The sequence below is a fragment of the Rhea pennata genome, chromosome 11, assembly GCF_028389875.1.
Source record: "Rhea pennata isolate bPtePen1 chromosome 11, bPtePen1.pri, whole genome shotgun sequence".
Lineage (NCBI taxonomy): Eukaryota > Metazoa > Chordata > Aves > Rheiformes > Rheidae > Rhea > Rhea pennata.
In genome coordinates, this window is record NC_084673.1 from 19,446,617 (window position 1) to 19,466,844 (window position 20,228).

The 20,228-nt window shown below is 39.1% G+C and overlaps 1 protein-coding gene across 2 annotated transcripts; it reads left to right on the forward strand.

Annotated features, from left to right (window-relative positions):
• The first annotated feature begins 1,461 nt into the window (after positions 1-1,461).
• On the forward strand, positions 1,462-15,511 carry NXT2 (nuclear transport factor 2 like export factor 2). 2 transcript variants are annotated; one of them, XM_062585123.1, is made up of 4 exons: positions 1,462-1,509; positions 10,828-10,914; positions 12,067-12,211; positions 13,141-15,511. In XM_062585123.1, the coding sequence occupies exons 2-4, from the start codon at positions 10,897-10,899 to the stop codon at positions 13,317-13,319; spliced, it is 342 nt and encodes a 113-aa protein (XP_062441107.1). In that variant the 5' UTR covers positions 1,462-1,509; positions 10,828-10,896; the 3' UTR covers positions 13,320-15,511. The 2 variants fall into 2 exon arrangements, with proteins under 2 accessions (XP_062441107.1, XP_062441106.1); XM_062585122.1 differs by lacking the exon at positions 1,462-1,509 and adding an exon at positions 8,821-8,916.
• The last annotated feature ends 4,717 nt before the right edge of the window (positions 15,512-20,228 follow it).

Sequence of the window (20,228 nt, forward strand, 5' to 3'; positions counted from 1 at the left end):
ATATAAAAACTACTGAAATTACGATTCTGTTGAAATTATGAAATACTGAAAATATGATAACAAAAAGTATGATAATTCTAGAATTACGTATTGGCAGAATCTGAAATTGTTACAAGAAAGTATTTTTTAGAGGAAGCATTGTTCACTAGCAAGGCTCTTTACCTCCAAGTAATTATTGACTCTTTTGAAGAACTAATAGATTTGTGAGGTGCAACTTCTCACTGAAGAACCATTTTGAGTCTACCCTAATATGCCATGTTTGTCTAAGTATCTACCAATCCTTTTCTTTATTATAGTTTCTACAAATTTGCCTAGGACAGACATCAGTTTTATTGGTTTATAATTTGCTGGATCCACCTTGGAGCCATTTTAGAAAACTGGCCTCACATTTGCCACCTTCCAATTTTTGAGTACAGAATGTGTATAAATGACAGATTACATACCATGTATTAGTATGTCCTTTAGGAGCACGTAACTTGGCATATACCTTGGCAGTTTGTTACTGTTCGTTTTATGGATTTGTTCTAAAACCTTTTGTACTGACATTTCACTTTATGGCAGATCCTCCATTTCATTCCCTCTAAAGAAGTGTTCTAATATAAGATACTTTATAAGCTCCTTCATGGTGATCAAAGATGTAAAGAATTTGTTTAGCTTTTCTACTACAGCCTTTTCTTGCTTTGTCACACACTGCTTTGTCATACACTGATCGCATCTTGGCCTTACAGATTTTCTGGCAAGACTTCTTGCTTTTAATGTGTGTGAAAGAGGATTTTTATTCATAGAGTGTCTGCCTTCAGTAAAATGTTTCTCAGAACCACTCTTGATTTACCATACTTCATTTTTAAATTTTACCTGCTGAAGTTCGTATTTCTTTTCTATTTTCTTCATTTGGACCCAGCTTCCATTTTTGAAAGATGTTTCCTTCTGATTCTCTACCTTGCTGTGTTACTTAAGCATGCTTGGACCTTGTTTATCTTTTTTAAAACATTTCTGATAAGTGGTATGCATCTGTTCTGTATATCTCATATTTCTAGTATGTCTTTAAGCAGTTTCCACACCACCTGCAAGCATTTTACATTTCTTGCTGCTCTAATTACTTAAAAAAAAAAATTACACACCATAGTGATGGATTTTTATTTATTTATTTATTTATGGTCTTTGTTATTCCAAGAAGGCATTTGGACCTGAGTACATTGTGGCCATTGCTGTGAACAACTGAGTGGCTCTCACAGTAATATTTTGAACCAGGTCTTGCATACTGCTTGCAAAAACTGCCTTGTTCTTGTATTTCCTGATTTACTGATCCGAATAAGCTGCAGTCATTATGCTAAAATGATATCTAAAATTGTGTGTCATCTTCAGAATTAGCTTAGAATTAATTTCACATCCTTTTTTTAATGCAGCTTCTCTTTGTCACATTGCTTCACTGAATAGTGACCAGTGCTGTGGAAGGGAGAGGACTGGCATAGAGAACCTTCAAATGATCTACCTCCTTCACTTCTAGGGGTGAGTTTGCAGTGAATCCTGCTGGAGAAGTGTTCTTCTAATCAATTGACATGAAAGAAACTATCATGATCTCACTTTATAAAGTATTTGTAAGTGAGAAAAAGTGTAACCAGTAGAGAAAAATCCTGTCCTGGTAGAAGGAAGGCTTATGTTCTTCAGTTTCTAATATTTATGATTTCATTTTTTACAGAATATTTCTTATGTTGAAGCAACCATAGATAAATGAGTTAAGTTTTTTTTTCCTTAGATCCCTATTTTAATGTATTTGAAAGATATGGAGAACTTTGTAGAGTCTGCCAACAATTAGGCCTGTTTCTCTTCCAGCTTTCACAGTGAGTAAATGAAGAGGTGATGCTTTTACAGACATTTATCATATTTCTATTGTTTTGTGCAGATTGTACTTAGTCTCTGTGATTTTAGCGTGGAGAAGAGAAGATTGAGGGGGGATCTTGCCAATGTGCATAAGTATCTGAAGGGAGGGTGTCAAGGGAATGGGGCTAAACTCTTTTCAGTAGTCCCTGCGAAAGGACTAGAGGCAGTGGGCACAAACTGAACTACAGGAAGTTCCGCCTGAATATGAGCAGGAATTTCTTCACTGTGAGAGTGACAGAGCACTGGAACAGGTTGCCCAGAGAGATTGTGGAGTCTCCTTCTCTGGAGATTTTCAAAACCTGCCTGGATGCAACCCTGTCTAACATGCTCTAGGTGACCCTGCTTGAGCAGGGAGGTTGGACTAGATGTTCTCCAGAGGTCCCTTCCAACCTTACCGATTCTATAATTCTGGGATTTCCTACAAATTCAATTCGTAAGTGTGATACTACCTTTTTATCTGCATCAGTATCAGTGTGATCAAAGTAAACATGAAATGGAGAATAGAGATATTAGAGAGCAGTGATTCTTTTTGATTTTATACTGATATTTCTCAGAATAGAGTAAGGATCACAGAATCACAGGATAGTTGAAGTTGGAAGAGACCTCTGGAGATCATCTTGTCAAACCCCCCTGCTCAGACAGGGTCATGTAGAACATGTTTCCCAGGTTCATATTTAGATGGCTTTTGAATATCTCCAAGGAAGGCGACTCCACAACCTCTCTGGGCAAGCTGTTCCAGTGCTCTGTCACTCTCACAGTAAAAAAGTTTTTCCTCATATTCAAATGGAACTTCCCGTGTTTCAGTTTCCTTTTGCCTCTTGTCCTATCATGAAGAAGAGTCTGGCTTCACTCTCTTGACACCCTCCCTTCAGGTATTTACTCATGTTGATAAGATCTCTGCTCTGTTTTCTCTTCTCTAGGCTAAACAAGCCCAGCTCTCTGAGCCTTTCCTCATACCAGAGATGCTCCATTGCCTTCATCATCTTAGTAGCCCTCCACTGGACCTGCTGCAGTAGCTCCATGTAACTCTTGTACTGGGGAGCCCAGAACTGGACACAGTACTCAGATGCAGCCTTGCCAGGGCTGAGTAGAAGGGGATCTGCTGGCAAAGATCTTGTTAATGCAGCCCAGGATATCAGTAGCCTTCTTGGCAACAAGGGCACATTGCTGTCTCATGATCAACTTGTTGTCCGCCAGGACTCTCAGGTCCTTCTCCGCAGAGCTGCTTTCTAGCTGGTATTGGTGCATGAGGTTATTCCACTCTAGGTGCAAGACTTTGCACTTCCCTTTATTGAATTTCAGGAGGTTCCCCTCTGCCTATCTCTCCAGTCTGTTGAGGTCCCTCTGAATGGCAGCACAGCCCTCTGGTGTATCAGCCACTCCTCCCTGTAGTGTAACATTTGCAAACTTGCTGAGGGTGCACTCCTTCATGCTGGTCATTGATGAGTAAGTTGAAAAATACTGCACCAAGTATTGTCCTCCGGGGTACACTGCTAGCTACAGGCCTCCAACTAGATTTTGCACCACTGCGCACAAGCCTCTGAGCTCTGCCTTTCAGCCAGTTCTCAATCTATCTCACAGTCCACTCATCTAGCCTGCACTTCCTGAGCTTACCTGTGAGGATGTTATGGGAGACAATGTCAAAAGCTTTACCGAAGTCAAGATAGACAGCATCAACTGCTCAGAACATTTATGCATGGAAGGTAAAAGGTTAGAACCACAGTTTCAATCTCCACAATTGTCTTCCATTGTGACCTTGAACAAATCATGTATCATTTCAGTGTTTTGATTTTTATTTGGAAACTGATCATACCTCTTCTTTATATGAGAGCGGTATTATGAGGTACTTCAATTAATTTGAGGCAAATAAATAATATGGTGATATAGTGACAGAATGAGAGGCTTGAGGCTATCTAACAAAGAAGCTCAGAACTATGTATATATTGGAAAACAGAGCAGAAGTCAGATTTAACTCTTTCATTTAACTTTCCGTAGCCTAAGGAGGGTAAGATTTTAAATGGAAGGATTTTTTAACCTTCGTATTAAGGAATCTTCACTGTGTGATTGTTAATTCAGCAGGATATGTTGTTTCTTAGTAATGCAACTTCTTCACAGCAATGATGAATTAGTATACAGCTAACATTGCTGGATGTTATTCAGCATACTAAAGGGCAAAGCCTCATACAGCCTGACCCAAACTTAATCCTCTCCCCAGCAGCCCTATCACAGATGCAGCTTTCCATTCCTAGAGTGTTTATCACCTCCAGTATGTGATTTCTTCACAGTCAGCTCCACATCATCTTTGTTAATTATTTTCACACCTCTTGAGTTTTGTGCCTTAGATACGGGACTCAAGTAGTTCATCCTTGTGTAATCTCCCCTGTAGTTAGGTCTTGTGTTTATGCATTGTAGTGACACAGCTTCACTATTGCTCCATCATCACACAGGCTGGAGCAGGTGCACCAGGTGTGTAGCATACATGGAAGTGCAAACAGACCACAGCACAGTGCTGCAAGTAGTGATGTGGCAGTGGCAGGAAAGAGATCATATCAGGGGGAAGAGCCCTGCTAAGGAGGCTGCCCTCTGCTGCAAGCTACTGCTGAGAATGATGCTTCATCATGTCCCTTAGTGCTTCTGTAATGGTCCTCTGAGGTAACACGGTGAAATGCATTCTCATACACAGGAAAAGGAGAAACCTGAGAGGTTTATGTTTCTGATACCTTAGTGTGTAGGAGTTTGAATAGACAAGAACTGTACCAACAGAATAAAGAAGTATCTCTAACCTATTCTGTTGAGCACGTCTGTACAATGAAATTGCAGCCCTTCTTAGCCATTTTTATTTTATGCATCAGTATGTGTGTTGAGGGATTTGGGTCCTGGAGGAATGTGGTTGCCTCACTATACATTATGTATTTCTCCAAATGGTGATTTTATTAAACTTGATCTTACAGTTCTTATTAAGAGAAATCAACAGACACTTTTTGGCCACAAGATGGTCTTCTGGAATGTGGTCTGAGTCATAAACAGACTATTCCAGTACCAAATGGACTGCAGATTCCTTTGAATTCATGTCTTTTCCTATTATTCACAGTGTTATAGAAGTTTAATTAGCCGGCCTTACAGATCAACCTGTTCCAGGAAACAGAGCAAGTTACTTTTTGCAATTGCCTGGCTCTGTCCCTGCAATGGGACTGCTGGATCTTTGTTCATTCTCCCCTCTGCTGGCTCCTTGCTGGCAGTGCAGCCTGGAGACTTCTGTGGAAAGTCACTCCCAGGAATAAGAGCAGCCATGGAAAATAGTTGCACATGACAAAAGCACCTAAGAGTTCTAAAAGAGATAGAAACTTAAGGGCTAAGTGCTCATACACTGACATTCTAGTTTTACATTCACAGTCTTCCAGACACAGTATGATACAGGACATAGATGACCATGTGGTCTGTGATAGCAAGTGCAATTATTATGGTAATGTGTGCAATTCTCCACTCCAGTTATTTGCCAGGGTTTATAAGGCATCTTTGTCCTTGTTTGCATTCACAAATTAACATGTAGATGATTTAAATGGCATTAACCACTTGTACAGTAAGATTTTTTGAACTTTTTCACAATTCTTTGGAAGATGTTGAAATACCCAAACTCACTTCTTCTTTTTAATAAAAACACTAGTGAATTACTTCATATGGCTGGAACTGCAAAGAGGCCATCCGATTTCCAAACTCTCTCCCAGGACAAGATCAATGTTACTTCACAATGCTAATACTAAGGTTACAAAAAGTATGAAAAAAATAATGAATAATATAATTAAGTGCCACAATAGAGCCATGTAAGTTTTGTTGTGATTCAGGCTATTCTGTACTTGAATATTTTCAGGCCTTCACAATAGCGAAGTTTTAGATGCAAAGGGAAGAAATGCCATTCTCTTGTATTTCTCTATATATTGTTTTCACATAGACTGATGTGAATAATACCATCTCCACCAGACTGTCCTACACAAAGTAAAATGAGATCTGCACATAACTAATTGCCTGCTCACCCCTGTGCATTTTACAAATAGTATAAAACTACAGGTCTTGTTTCTCTTTTTTTTCCCCCAATGCCCGGTCACTCCAAGACAGTAAACTCAAGCAAGTAAAAAATGGCTTTGCTTGTAACCTTGAATTGATTTAAAATGATGTTTCCTGAGGCTGCTGTTCTGTTCCAGCTCTCATAAGCTATTTTAACTGCTAATAGAAACTAGTCAGGTGTTGCTGACTATGCTGTCAAAATGAGGTTGACACTGAATGTCTGTTAGGCACTTCATCATTCTAATACTGAGGCTGAGCTAGAAATGCTAATACAGAAGGGGTTTTTTTTATGACAGAGGGCACAGTACAATGTATGTAATGCGGTTGCTACATAGGTATGGGTTCTTCTGTGTATATAGCTAGTATTTGCAAAAACAAGCTTTTATCAGCGTTCTATCGTCTTTCTGCCTACTTCCTTGTTTCTGCTGCTTGCTGCATTAACCATGACTATAAGCTATTTGAGGTAAGGATTATCTGTCTTTGAGCCCCATAGTACTTAGCTCAGCAGAGTAGCTGATATGTTTGTCAGTCTTTAGGTAATTCGGTCACCTAAATTATGAACAGAGGTGACAACTACCGTACAACAGTTTCTGATAATAATAGCTCAAAGCATGAGTCTCATTAAACAATCAAACTAAGTTTGAAAAGCTACATTGATCCAAGGTACAGATATACCGACACCAATATAAAGATATGTTCAGTTTGATGCATCTGTTTCACTGTTAGTCCAGTCTGTGAAACAGGAATTTCCAGAAAATATATGCAGAAACTTGCATCCTACTGTGAATGAACTGTTAATGCTTTGATTGCTAGGTGTGCTTGTTAAGTGTGCAGACCAAGAAAGTTGTGCAGCCTTTGTAAAAAATTAAAAAGACAAGTATTTTTCAGTGTCCCTTGCTCAGAAACACCTATGGGAAATATGCACACTCTGTATTCCTGTGCAAAAGTATAACACGTAACAGTGCCTTTGCTTCCTTTTAATGTAGGCATTTATGGTCCATTGTGTTTTGCCAGATGGAATGCATTAAATTATTTCTGGAGTTTGTCATGATACAGCAATACACACACACATTGTTATATAACCCATCAGAATCTTTGAGATAGGCACTTCTCAGAACAATCAAGTTTAAATACTTCAGGGCAGAGAGCAGGTAACAGCCTGAAGGCATTACAGCTGCATAGGTAGGTCAGAAGCTGCCAGAACTCAAACCAGGCCTAAGCAAACAGTTTTGCTGTCATCGGTAGAATAGTACACTGAGTTTAGTAGGCGATCACTGTGCTGTATGTTAAGCTTGAATCACCATATTGCCAAAGTGCACAATGTGCAATGTTTGTGTTATGACTGTCTGGCCTACTTACATACAGGTTTTGGGGTAGAAAGAAGCCAGCCTTTTTCTTGCAGTCTGTCAAGCAGCCAGTAAATTCCCAAACCATGAGCTAGAAGTGATTAAAGTGGAGTCACTTCCTTAGAAATGGTCAAAAGGAAAATATGTTTAATGAGCCCATGTATAGAAAATAAGTCTTTCTGGCTTGCATAGGTATCTATCTATATTCCCCAAAGGGACAACAATTTAGTGCTAAGCTCTTGAAGAACAGATGGTTTTGGACTAGAATTTTAACAAGCTAGTATTTATGTAGTGCAAACTTGGGTTTATGAAAACAAACTTCCTAAATAAACTATACAAAGTGTTCCTTGACTTGCTAGCAGATGTTTGAAATGGCATTTACTGAGATAAAATTTGGACCAATGCTGAGCTTTAGATTGACTGAAGTAGACTCCATACTCCTCTTTCAACCTTGCCTATTCCTATCTTTCTGTCACCCTCTGTGTCTTGGAGTTGAGCACTGAACCAGACTGGTGAATTGATCTTCCGAAAAATTATGCAGTAAATGGGAATCAGTTTGCCAGTTCCATGAACAGGTGTGCCACTACAGCAAGGAGGGCAGTGGCTGCTTCCCCAGGCACTGTCCCTGAAAAAAAGGTTAATGTGCAACCACTCTAAAAGGAAAACAACAGCTAGTAAGTGTGAAATCTGTGAGAGTGAAATACATTGTCTCTTGCATTTAAGAAGCTATGAATTTTAAGATCACAAGTGACAAAAGAAGAAGAGCAAATTATATTGGTCTAAATTCCCTGGTCCTAATTCGTACCTCCATTTATCACCTCCAGGTTTTAAGGCGAACAACCCTAAACTGCTCTGCTCTTGAACTCTTTAAAACAAGCGCAGCAGCCAACGTGTCTGACGTGCCTCTCCCCCAGCTCTCCAGTTTGCGCGCTGGGGAAGCAGCTGGGAACGTCGCCACATTTGCGGACGGGGCAGGGCCATCAGCGTCCCGCGGCCGCGCTGGGCTCCGTACGGAGCCAAGCGGCGGGCACGGAGGCGCTGCGGGGCGCGCGTCCGCGGTGGCGCAGCGCACGGGCGCCGCAGCACCCGGCCTTTCCGGGCTAACGGTCGCTCCTCCGCGGCGTAAAGGGGTTGAAAAGCAAAATACAGAGAACGCGATATAACAACAAGTAAAGAAAAAAACAAGAAGGCAAGAGGGTCGGGGTGCTGGCGAGCGGAACAGCGGCAGTGCCGGCGCTCGTCCGAAGAGCACAGCTGGCGCCACCGGCTTTTGTCTCCCTTTCCACCGGCGCGGTCTGCAGGCCGTGGTGTCGCTGAGGCGCCAGCGCTGCAGGAAGCGGCTTCCGGGGCGAAGCAGGCGCACGCGGACGCCGCCAGCGCCGCGCGAAATGGCCGCCAGCGGGGCCGCCGCGCCGCGCCGAGCCACTGCGCCCTGCCGGCGGCCATTTCGCGCGGCACCGGCGCGCGGCCGGAAAAGCCGGGCCGTTGAGCGCGGCGCACATCCGGCGCCCTCGCTCTCGCTCGCCCGCCTGCCCGCCTCGCCGCCCGCCTCGCCGCCGCGCCGCCGCGGAGGGGTCGCTGCCGCCGCCTCCTCGCCTCGCCTCCCCTCCGCATGGCCGCCTCCGTGGTGAGTGCCCCGCGCCGCCGACGCGGCCGAGGCGCGGAGAGAGGCCGCGAGGCTTCCGCTTAGCGCAGCCTCGCGGCCCCTCGGCCTGCTGCCCGCGAGGCTCCTCCAGCCCGGGTGGACTCGCAGCCTCCGCCGCGTCCCCTCGCCGGCGCCTCCGTGCGCGGAGCGGGGCCGTGAGCGAACCCCCGGCGGGTGCTTTCCTTGAGGGCTGGCGTAGCGAGCACGCTGCAGGGGGCTGTCAGCGGAGCCTTCGATTTTACCGGAGAAAAGCGTTGAATTCCTATTGACTGCTGGGGGGGAGGGGGGAAATTACCCAGAGAGGTGGTTAAAACATTCAGATAGGTGACCGAAGAGATTGTGACATCTCTATCCTTAGAGATGTTCGAAACTTGACCAGAGATACAGCCCTCAGCAACCAGTTCGAACTGCAAAAGTAATCCCATCTAGCTTTAAGGTAGATCGAGCTTTGAGCAGGGCTTTGGACCAGATGATCTCCAACCTTTCGTCCAACCTAAATTGTACTCTGAGTTTTCAAATAAATTCAGTGCTATGGTTAAAGGGAAGTTGTCCTGAGTGGCAAAACTAACAAAGCTGGTTACCTAGTAGCTCATTTTGGTCTCTTTTTAAGGTTTCTCTTATGTTGTCCTTCAGACATGATCTGTCTGTTCAGCCAGGTAACAGGCAATGTGTTTGTCTGCTGGTTAGAAATTGTGTGCGTGTGTGTGTGTGCGCGCACATGCATGCAGGGGTATGCATGCTGGTGGACAGGTAACAGAGATGTAGTCTAAATAAGTAACAAGCTGAGTTACAATGGCCATTCTGTTAGGCCAAATTAATCCTCTGTCTCCTGGTGCTGAAGAGTTACTCTTGGAACTTGTTGGAATACAGTGTCTTTAAGGCTGCTTCATCATACTTGCTTGGAATTGGCCAGTGGGGTCAGAAGTTGTTAGAGGAGATACAAAGATGAAGAGCACATTCGTGTCCTTACAGAGAGAGATCGAAATAATTGTATGCAATTAACAGGAAAATATATGTCTTTATGGAGTAGGTGGTGATTATTTGACAGGCTGGTTGTTTTGCAGTATGGAAGTTTCTTTGAATAGAAGTGTTTTTTGTAGAAATACTGTAGGAGTTAGTGGTAGTCTAACCACTGTATTCATTTAAAAACTGCCAAGAAAATGTAAATAGTTAAATTGTGAATACTGATTGAATTGTAAATATTGAGAATATAATGCTGAAGTAGAATAATGATAACTGATTATGTTTTAAAGTGTTGTAATAGAACCAAATGCAAAGTTATATGTCTGTGACAGGAAATTCAGAATCACTGCTTTCCAAGATGTCACAGTTCAGGATTTGTAAGAGATCAAGGGCAAAACTGAACAAATAACAAAGTGGAAAGTTATAAGGAAAATAATGAAATGTAGGGAAAAGTATTTGTTTTTCACTTTTAGGTATAGCACTGGAACAACTGATACAGGTGTATGTTGAGTGTCTCTTTATGTTAAGGTATTAAAAAAAAAAGAGACTATGGTGACAGTGTGATAGGCTTCTTGATACTGTTCAGAAATAGCTTGAATAAAACTTGTTTCCTTAAAGCTTTATTTCAGAACAGCATAACTATTGCGTCAACAGAATAATTCTAATACAAACACAGTAAAAAAAATCAGCATTCAAAAATTAATCCTGAAACTGGCTGGTTGCTGAAAGCTGGTGTCTCCAGCAGGGGCAGAGGAATTTGAAATCTTTTTCAACATTGTTTGATACTATCCTTTAGTGAAGATGGAAAAGATGGTGACTCTGGCGAGCTACAAAAAGGTCATTCGCTAGCTGGAAAAACTGCTTAGATGACTAGTTGCATAAAACTACTTAACATATGTAGTGGTTTGTATGTTTTTTTTTTCTCTCCAGGATTTCAAGACCTATGTGGATCAAGCTTGTAGAGCTGCTGAAGAATTTGTCAACATTTATTACGAGACAATGGACAAAAGAAGAAGGGTATGTAGATATTCTGACAATATTCAAAATTGCACCTTCTCCTGCATTTTTCCTTGCTTTTCTAGTTACTGTTGGCTTGGAAGCATCTGGAAGTTGGTTCTTACCTACTGTACTAGCAAAGTTGAGATCCCTGTTTAAGTCTTAGACATGCTCTGTAGAGAATTCTTTGTGCAGCATTGTTGTAGAAAGGACCCTTTTAGAAAATGCCTCAGATCTATTCACAGTAATATTTTAGTTTATGTCCAGTTGCCTTCTGAAGGTACAGAATTTGGCCAGTGTGAGCAGATAAAACTTGCTTTATTTGTCTCCAAGCTTATTTTTTAGCCTTTTTTTGGCCAAACCTTTTTTTACTAGTAGTTCTCCCTTCTATTACAGTAAAGAGTCTGTAAGTCTTTAGAAGTGCCAGAGAATAAAGTGGAAAGAGTTCTGTCTCACTTAGAAAGTCTTAATGGACCACACTGATCTGGTATCACATAGCAAATACTAGCACACCAGATGACAGCTATGCAAATCGACTGTTCTTTAGAATTTTTAATATATTATAGCTGTAATTTAATAAATTCTAGATCATGTGAAAGTCAGCAGTTTTAGTCACACTGTGCATAAGCAGGTTAGGCAGAGGTGTAACAACAGCTTGAGAGAGAGTTACGCAGTTACTCAATTGTTCACACCTTAGGAAATATTGGGAAGATTCTAGTTTGCTGCTGCAGATCTGTCCTCTTGTAAGTTTCCACTGTTTCTGGTCTTGTTCACCTTTTATTTTTTACCTGAAATCAGACTTTCTTGGCTCAGCAATGTGTTACACACACACAGGCATACACACACACACAAAAAAAAATCTAGGGATGAACATACGGAAAGGCAGCAGTATCCTTTTGTTAGCAAGTAGTACAGCTCTGTCACTGGATTTGTGAAGGGAATCTCATCAGTGTATAATTCGGAGGCATGTTAATCACTATGCTAAGTAATAAAACATGTTTCAGTTACTAGTTTGACTCTTTAGTCAGGGGCACTAATTATGATATTTGAGGAGGCTGCTATTTAAGGTACAGAAGAAATTAGTAATACAAAACAGTGTTCTTTGAATCCTGGTGTTGTGCATTATATGTTTGCATATGTTTCCCTCAAATACGTACGTTCATAATCCCACAGGTTTTGACTAGACTCTATTTGGACAAAGCAACGTTAGTCTGGAACGGTAATGCAGTGTCTGGGCAAGAAGCATTGAATGAATTTTTTGAAATGTTGCCATCGAGTGAATTCCAGGTTAATGTACTGGACTGCCAACCTGTTCATGGTAAGGTTATTATATAAATTTAGTTTGTTTTTTTTAATTTCCTTTGTGACTGGAGAAAGTGAACAGCAGCTATAATAGCGCTCAATATTTCTCTTCAGGGATACTTATACAAAATTAGGTTGAAATGTAAAGCTGTGTGTAAATAAAACATAAATCAAGAGATGCAGCATGCTTTTTCACCTGTCTAGGAAAATTCCTCAAGCAAATTTCTTACTAAGACCAGATGTGGTCTCAGATACTGTTTTAAGACTCAGATGTGACATTTTCATGTATTGTAACTTCACAAGCCACACTTTTTCATTGTCCTTCACAAGGCCTGAGAGTCAAGAGACCTCTAGTACAGCTTCTGATACTGACCTGCAGTGTAATGTGGAACAAATCATTAACTTTCTGTATGCTGATTTCTCTTAATATCTAAAATAGCTAAAGTACTTGCTAAATTCTTTCCAGATAAATGTTTACATAATTGAGAAGTTAATAAATGACTTCTATTAAACCTTTGGGAAATATAAAGGAAAAAAGGAAAAAAAAAAAAAACTGTGGTCAAGCTTGTTTGCTTTGCTCTGCTGTGGAAAGAGTGCACTATCTAATAGAAAAAAAAATATACAACTTGCTAAATATATCGAATGATAAGAACTTATTCCAAAAAAAACCTCCAGGGGCTTTTCGTAATACTCTAGAATGAGCAGCATGTGTTGAAAATACAAAATCACTAAATACTAAAAAGCAGTGTTTACAAATGAATAAACGATTGTCTGTGTAGAAATGATGCAGTAAAACTGTATTTTTCATGTGTGTATTAACTGTGTTAGTATATAACTAAAATAAGTAGATTAAAGGGAACTTTCATGTACATTTCCTACTTCTTTAGCTATTAGTCTTTGCTTGGGTTGTTGGGGTTTTTTTATATACTTTTTCTCCTTGTGAAGAGCAAGCTACTCAAAGCCAGACGACAGTCCTCGTGGTGACATGCGGGACAGTAAAATTTGATGGCAACAAACAGCGCTACTTCAATCAGAACTTCTTGCTGACAGCACAAGCCACACCTACCAACACAGTGTGGAAGATTGCAAGTGACTGTTTCCGCTTTCAGGACTGGGCCAGTTAGTGAGAACTGGCTATGGAAAGTGACCTCTTTCCTTTGGCATATTGGAGTTAGCTGTATGGACAGTCGTTCTACAAGCCTGGGAAAGGTTCGCTCTTCCTGTTGTATCGTCGTTACGGAAGCTCTGCAGACATCTCTGCGTTGATCTCGATGGCCATGGTTTTAGTAGTTAACAATCTTAAAAAGTAAGAGGTTGCTGATGTTAGTTGAACATATTGAAATGCTGAAGGCAATAAGCTATGTTGGTATCATTCCTAAAATGCCTTACATGCAGCAATGCTGCCACTTGCAGACTTTTTGTATGTAATATTAAATGCTGAAACTCTACTATTTGAACTCAGACTCATCTTAATGTACAGTTCTGACCAAACATGTAATTGCTTCAACTTGAAAAGATCTGTTTTTACAGTAGCATCTTCCCTTTTTTGAAGATGATGTTTGTAGTGTGTGTGTAGAACTGTCAGTTACTTTTCAGTTGGTTGTAAGAGGCTAGGAAGGATTGGCAAAGTTTCTGCTGTTTGTGAAAGTAGCAAATTTAGCTCCTGAGTGTGTTATCTCTCCTAAGTTATCTGTTGAAAAGCTAATGTTACCTTCCTTGGTATGAAAAAAATGGAAGGATTAAATATACTTCAGGTTTCCTTTTGACTTAACCTTCTTAGAATTTGGTTGTGGTTAATATACATTGATTTATATGTAGGGAATATTGAATTATTCACAGCTCTTATGCCAGCAGCTCTGCTAAATGCATGTAAAGGACTTCAAAATGATTATCTTTCTTTTGAAGTCTTGCAGCATAAGAAATCAGTTAACAACATTTCTGTCTGCTTTAGCTGTTAATTGGGTTGCTATAGAGGATGGACTATTTTTTCACATCTTCAATGAAGTTCTAAATCGCTCTTCTTTTCAGGAAACATTCTATTAAAAAAGCAGCACTGCAAATTTTTGATCCGTATTGTCTTTTCAGGAAACGCTGCAATAAAAAAGTGGCACTGAAAGTGTGTATTGCTGTGAGGCCTTCAGTTTTCTCTTCAGTACTGTTAATTGGAGCAGGTGCTTTTATTATTGTGAACTTGGATGGAGAAACACTGAACAGAAATAATAATTTTCTCTCACGCAGAATTCAACTGTAATTTTCATGTTTTTATTTTGAATATTACCTTTATTTTTTTTTTCATTTTGCTTTAAAGTTAAAACCCTTTAAACTACTTTAAAGTAGTTTTCAGCACTACAGGTTAGAAGATTGCTCATCTTAACCTGGGAACTTGGAGTAAATCCGAATATTAGCATGTTTCATTTCAAAGTGGTATGTTTATTTTAAGCTGGGCAAAAAATTAAAGCTGAGTTATATAGATTACACTTGCTTGTAACTGAAAACACATATGAGAGGAACTTGTGGCTCTGATCTTAATATTGTTGTAATGACAGCAGCAACCTGAATACACAAAGGAGTTAGGACTGCAGCTCCGTAGTTTTTATTTCTTAAATTGGAAAACTGTGAAAATAAACATTATCTAACTTGCATAAAACATCTGTAGATTATGTAATGTTATCCCACAAATAGTGGGATAACAAGATATATAGGTGAAATGGGTGGTTTTATTTCCTTTTAAGGCACTCTCGTCTTTACATGAGTTAGAATTAGTAACCTGACTTATTACAGAAGCTGTTTTATGTTCTACATAGTGCCTAAAGCTACTGTGTAACTATTTTTCAACTTGAAGAATATGAATTGTTGCAAAACAATGTAAGAAGTCCAAAATTCTTTGAAAATTGTGAATACTGTAAATACATTGTTACTTCTGTATGTGATGAAAAAAAGGTTGGCATATTTAATTGCAGTTTGTCTTAACATAGTATGGGATGCTCATATAATTGTATTTCTTGTACAAGTTTTAAAAGAAAGCTTAACTTTCAATTTGCCAGTTACTGATACAGCACTGTTGAACTGTGTCACTGATGTGGTATGCTTCTTTTAAATTTGTTGTTGCTTACACAAGTAGTATTACAGACCTGCTTTGCAGGCATCAGGTCATGGTGCACACATGAAGTAGATTTTGACTCTTAAAATGTAGTAAAGGGTGCAACTATAATATTTTGCTGTTGAATTTTGAAGACAGTCACCAGAACACACATGCTTACCTGTTCCTGATAAGCTTGTTATGGGAATAAATGTTTATTGGCTGGTTTGCTCTAAATTTCTATTTGTATAGTGGTTATTAAGCTTTTTCTAGCCTGAGTAGAAGGTTTAGAATATCTGTGGCAATGTTGCAGTCAAATGTTATTCCTATCACTTATTTTCATGCTATTCAAAAAGTACACCAGGATTTTTTTTTGTTTGGAGGAGGGGAGGTTATGATTGATTAGAGACTAATTATTTCTGTCCAGGCAGAAATACTAGTCATATGCTGCCCATTTTTCTCATCTTGTTCCAGTGCTCTAGTGCTCCCATAATTAGGTGTTGCTCTTTATAACTGTTTCTCAAAGTGTTTTTATGGAGCATATCGGTTAGTATGCTCCATAAACATTGGTATTACATCTACTAAATTTAATCAATGATTTTACAGCTGAGTGTAAAATGGTGCAGACAAAAGTTCTCTTCCAGGCTAGCTGGAGAAGTTAGGTGCTCTGTGCTGCTTGTTACCCCTTCCATGGTGAAGTCTGCAGAAGAGAACCTGCAAATACTTCTTATTCGGTTGATTCACTGCAAAATTATTGAGGCTGGTTTAATGTTCCCTGCTGCTGACTGTGCTGTAATATCTTAAATTTACATTGGCCACTTATAAGTTGAACATGTTTATTCTCTAAACTGTGACCAGGAGTTAAAACTGCTATTTTCTGCTCTTTGATACCAAATTACTAGCATACAGCAGAGCAGTGAAACAAAGCCAGCTGAAGAGCTAAGCACTTTTGAGTACCAGCTTGTGGCTACTGAAGACTTGGTAGATCTTCTGTTTTGTGCATTTATCCCCAGTATTGTCTGTATTAATCGCTTCTTTTATGTTGCTTTGCTCGTCTGGAATACTACAGTTAAATTGACTTAAAATACTTGTGCTGGTTCTTGGAGTGAAGAAAAGTGATATGTTCTGATGATGTGACTGGATGGCGCTTTTGATATGCTTATGCATTGGTATCTTATTTGATGGGAAAACAAGTTATAAAGAAATGCTGTTTTATCAGTAAAGTGACTTTCTACACTTGAATGTATTTTGTAAGTTTTTAAAACTGTTGAAGACCTCTTGTAAGTTTCATATATATATATATATATGAATATATATGTATATATGTATTATATATATATATAATATATATATACACATATATATAAAAGATCTTCTACTTTATTTATTTTTTTAGAAGTTTTCGTAGTTTATTTCTACAGTATTAAAAGTACAGCAAATGACCTGTGGCTTTCCCATCTTTACTACTTGTGTTCTAGCTGTGAATTGTGTGTTCTCATTGCTGCAGTGAGAAGAACATATTTGGAATAGTGAGTAATCCCACAGCAGATGCCTCACTAAGAGCACAGTGAACTTGTAAATAGTGTTGAACTGGCTAGAGTAAAAGTCTCAAATGTTACATTTCAGTCATCTAAAATTTACTGAAGTTTAGACTGCTGTCCAACAAATATGTGGATGAACTCAAACGCAACTTGTGCCAAATCCTTGAATTGTAAATATTTTCACTGAGAACAGATTGTTGTGCCTCTGCTGTTTCTCTTCTAAAAAGAAATGAAAAACTCAAATGAGGGGTGGTTAACATGGTAACTTTGATGCTTTATTTACTTTATTTTGCTGCACAAAATGTCAAATGAGTAATGATTACTTACACAAATGGAGATGTTTTTTAGCTACTGGCACTGAAAAGATGCTGAACGGAAAGTAAACATCTGTGTGGATTTTCACTTCTAGAAACATTTAATGATGAGTATATTGTAAAGTTCTTACTGTATTTGAAGCTGTAAAATTGAGTGAGGCTTAGCAAGAAATCAGTTTTTTTGGAATTAGCCTGAGCAAGGCTCTGACAGCTGATGCAGTGTAAAGGATCAGTAGTGCTAGGGAAAAGAAATCACAGTTAGGGAGCAAAACACAAGTTATCTTTGCATGTATGGTGAGAGTGAATCCTGAAATTGCTCTTGCAATATTCCTGGTGTGTTGAAAAAAGAAACAGTAAGTGTTTCTAAACAAGCTTTTCTGTCCTGATCCTTATGGAAAAGAAGCTAGGTCATTAATACTGAGTTACTCTTTTTGAAAGTTGAGCTTAATAATACAAATTAATCTATTGTGTCCAATGATTGAATGAACTGGGTAGACTAAACTGCGGTCTTGCCCTGCATTAGTAACACAGGTGCCTTATAACAGTATTGGTGCAAAAACAGTGTTGCATTTCAGTATTGCAATCTTACCACACCTCAAAAGTATAATGAGCTGTAAATACAGGTAAAAATAAATCAACACTGTCTATCTTTAGGACATACAGTAGATGATTGTGAGGTTTGTGGTCTGATATGTGCGGGCAGATTTTTGTATGTCTTTCAGCCCTTAATCTGGGAATATTATTACTTACCTTTGCACTCCACATCTTCTCGAAACCAGAAAGTTTCTGTTCATATTTGAAGCCTACATTCCTCTGACAGACTTCTGGAAAAAATATCTCCTGGAAACAGTGAATATTGGAAATGTCTAAACTGAACAAACAGATAGCTACAGCCAAACTCCTACTGTTTATTTATGTATTTGTAGAAGTATACTATATTTAAGCATATCTGTATATATGGTATTTATCCAGTGTAAACTGCAGTTAATGCTTGATGCTATTATTTAAAGTTCTGATTGAACTGTAATGATAAGGCTTTGAAGATAAATGGGTTGATGTAAATCACAGATTACTGCAATTGACCAAAACCTCAGGATTCTTTCAGATATTGAAAGGTACAGATAGAACAACAGAAAACTGGAATTAGATGTTTTGTTAATATAGAGGCTAACTTTACTTGTAAGGTGGTTTTGTGCTTTTCTTACTTGTGAATTGTGCAGTGAAAGCTGAACTTTTACACAAGGGCAGCCTTTTTTAAGGCAAGACTGAAATACAGTATCTTGCACACACTTTGCATGTTTGGGGGGAAGGAGAAGCAGAAGGACTGTGAAGATAGGTGGTTAGTCAGTGTTTCTTGGACACTTTGACCGAGGGTCAGCCACAACCAGCTTTCAAAGCTGCCTGTAGGATGGAGCACTGCAAAGTGGTTAGTAACCAGTTGATATTAAATAAAACAGTAGCTACACACTTCAGCATCCAAAGCTTTAAAGTGTGCAAATCTCTGTTGTACTCAGAAAACTGGAACAGTCCTTCCCCTATTTTTATTCAACCTCGCTGAGTTGCACAGTACCAGTTAGCACCACAGTTCTTGAGTTTTGTAGGCTAATAGAGCCTGTGGTATTCTGATGATGGACAATGTTCAAACAGAAAGAGACATTAATCACTGGGATGAGAATTAAATAAAAGGCTACAGATGTGCATAGTGATTCCCTCTTCCTTATAGGGGGAAAATGTGATTAGCATAATTCTGATTGTATTGGAGGAAGTCCTCATGGAAAATGTAGCGTGGTTGATACAATGTTTTAGTTATCCTAGTACAAAAGTTTGCTGGACAGTCAGCTTCTGTGTCTTAAAATATAGAAATAGATCTATTTACTTAGAGCTTTTCACAAAGTCTGGGTTGAAGCTAGCAATTTATTGCATTGTACCAGAGTCATATTGCCTGAATCCTTGCAGATGGAGGCTCACTGTTGTATAGCTGCTTGATAAGAGATTTTAAGAATACTGGCAACTGGTTGGTTTTTCATCCTTTTTTTCACACAATTCTAACTACTAATATTTATGGTAAGCCAAAGATTTAACATGCCTTCCATTGATTTAATGCTAGCATTAGTACTGTTGTATATACATGCATTGAAATTGTTTCTGAAGCTTGATTCCTCCCTCCCCCTCCGCACTTTTTTTTAATAATTGAAATGTCTAGCCCTTCGCAAGATACTGTTTGGTGTCTAATGATACTAAGTAATCTGGCATGTGGATTTTGCAGTAATTTTCTACAATGACAAAGCTGGCTTGAGAAGTGCCAGTCCCCTCAAGGATTTTTTTTTAACTCATTTTCTTAGCTAACTAGTTTGTAGTGAATCTCTGCAGAGTTTTACTAGTGATAGGAAGATACAGTAGTGACCAAATGTAAAAACTTGAGCCTGTTTTGCTATTAGAGAAAAACTGTGTGAGCATTGTAGAGGAAATTTAAGTCTGTAACATCAAAATCTCTTAAGTTAACATCAAACTTCTGTTTCTTTCTGTTCAGTATAGATAAAATCATAATGCTAAAGGAATTGGACTGTGTAGTGCAGCATTCCTAGTGAATGTATGTGGTCCTTAAAGTTAATCATTAAACTTTATCTGGAGAAAAAAAAATGATAAGACTATTATGGCAAGCATGTCAAGAACATCCAAAATAACCTCTTTGCCTGACTAGGCTTTTTAGAAAGTGTATATCCTGTATCTTGTTTGCATACATAAGATTTAAATTGTACTAAGATATTCTTGGCATTACATTTCTGCATTCATGAAAAGAAGTTATTGGTGGCTTTAAAACTTACTGTGCATCAGCCAAGCTGTAGTACTTAGATGAATTACTGAGACTTTCCTCACGGGAACAGCTTCCACTTCATTTTTGTAATGCTTCCACTTAAGCCAAAATACTCCCTAACAAATTTGAGACTTGACCCGCCTAATCCATTATACTTGGGTATAACTATCCTTGCTTTAAAGAGATAGAAGGGTGGCTAATACAGCCGTAATAGTGTTGCTTTTAATTATTGGAAATGCTGCCTGCAGTAATAGCGCTGTGGTCAGACAAGATGGAATTCAAGT

Excerpts from the sequence above, each read along its gene's own strand:
- NXT2 (XM_062585122.1), top strand. Across the intron at positions 10,915-12,066 it reads CAATGGACAAAAGAAGAAGG|GTTTTGACTAGACTCTATTT; the intron begins GTATGTAGATAT and ends ATAATCCCACAG. Across the intron at positions 12,212-13,140 it reads GGACTGCCAACCTGTTCATG|AGCAAGCTACTCAAAGCCAG; the intron begins GTAAGGTTATTA and ends CTCCTTGTGAAG.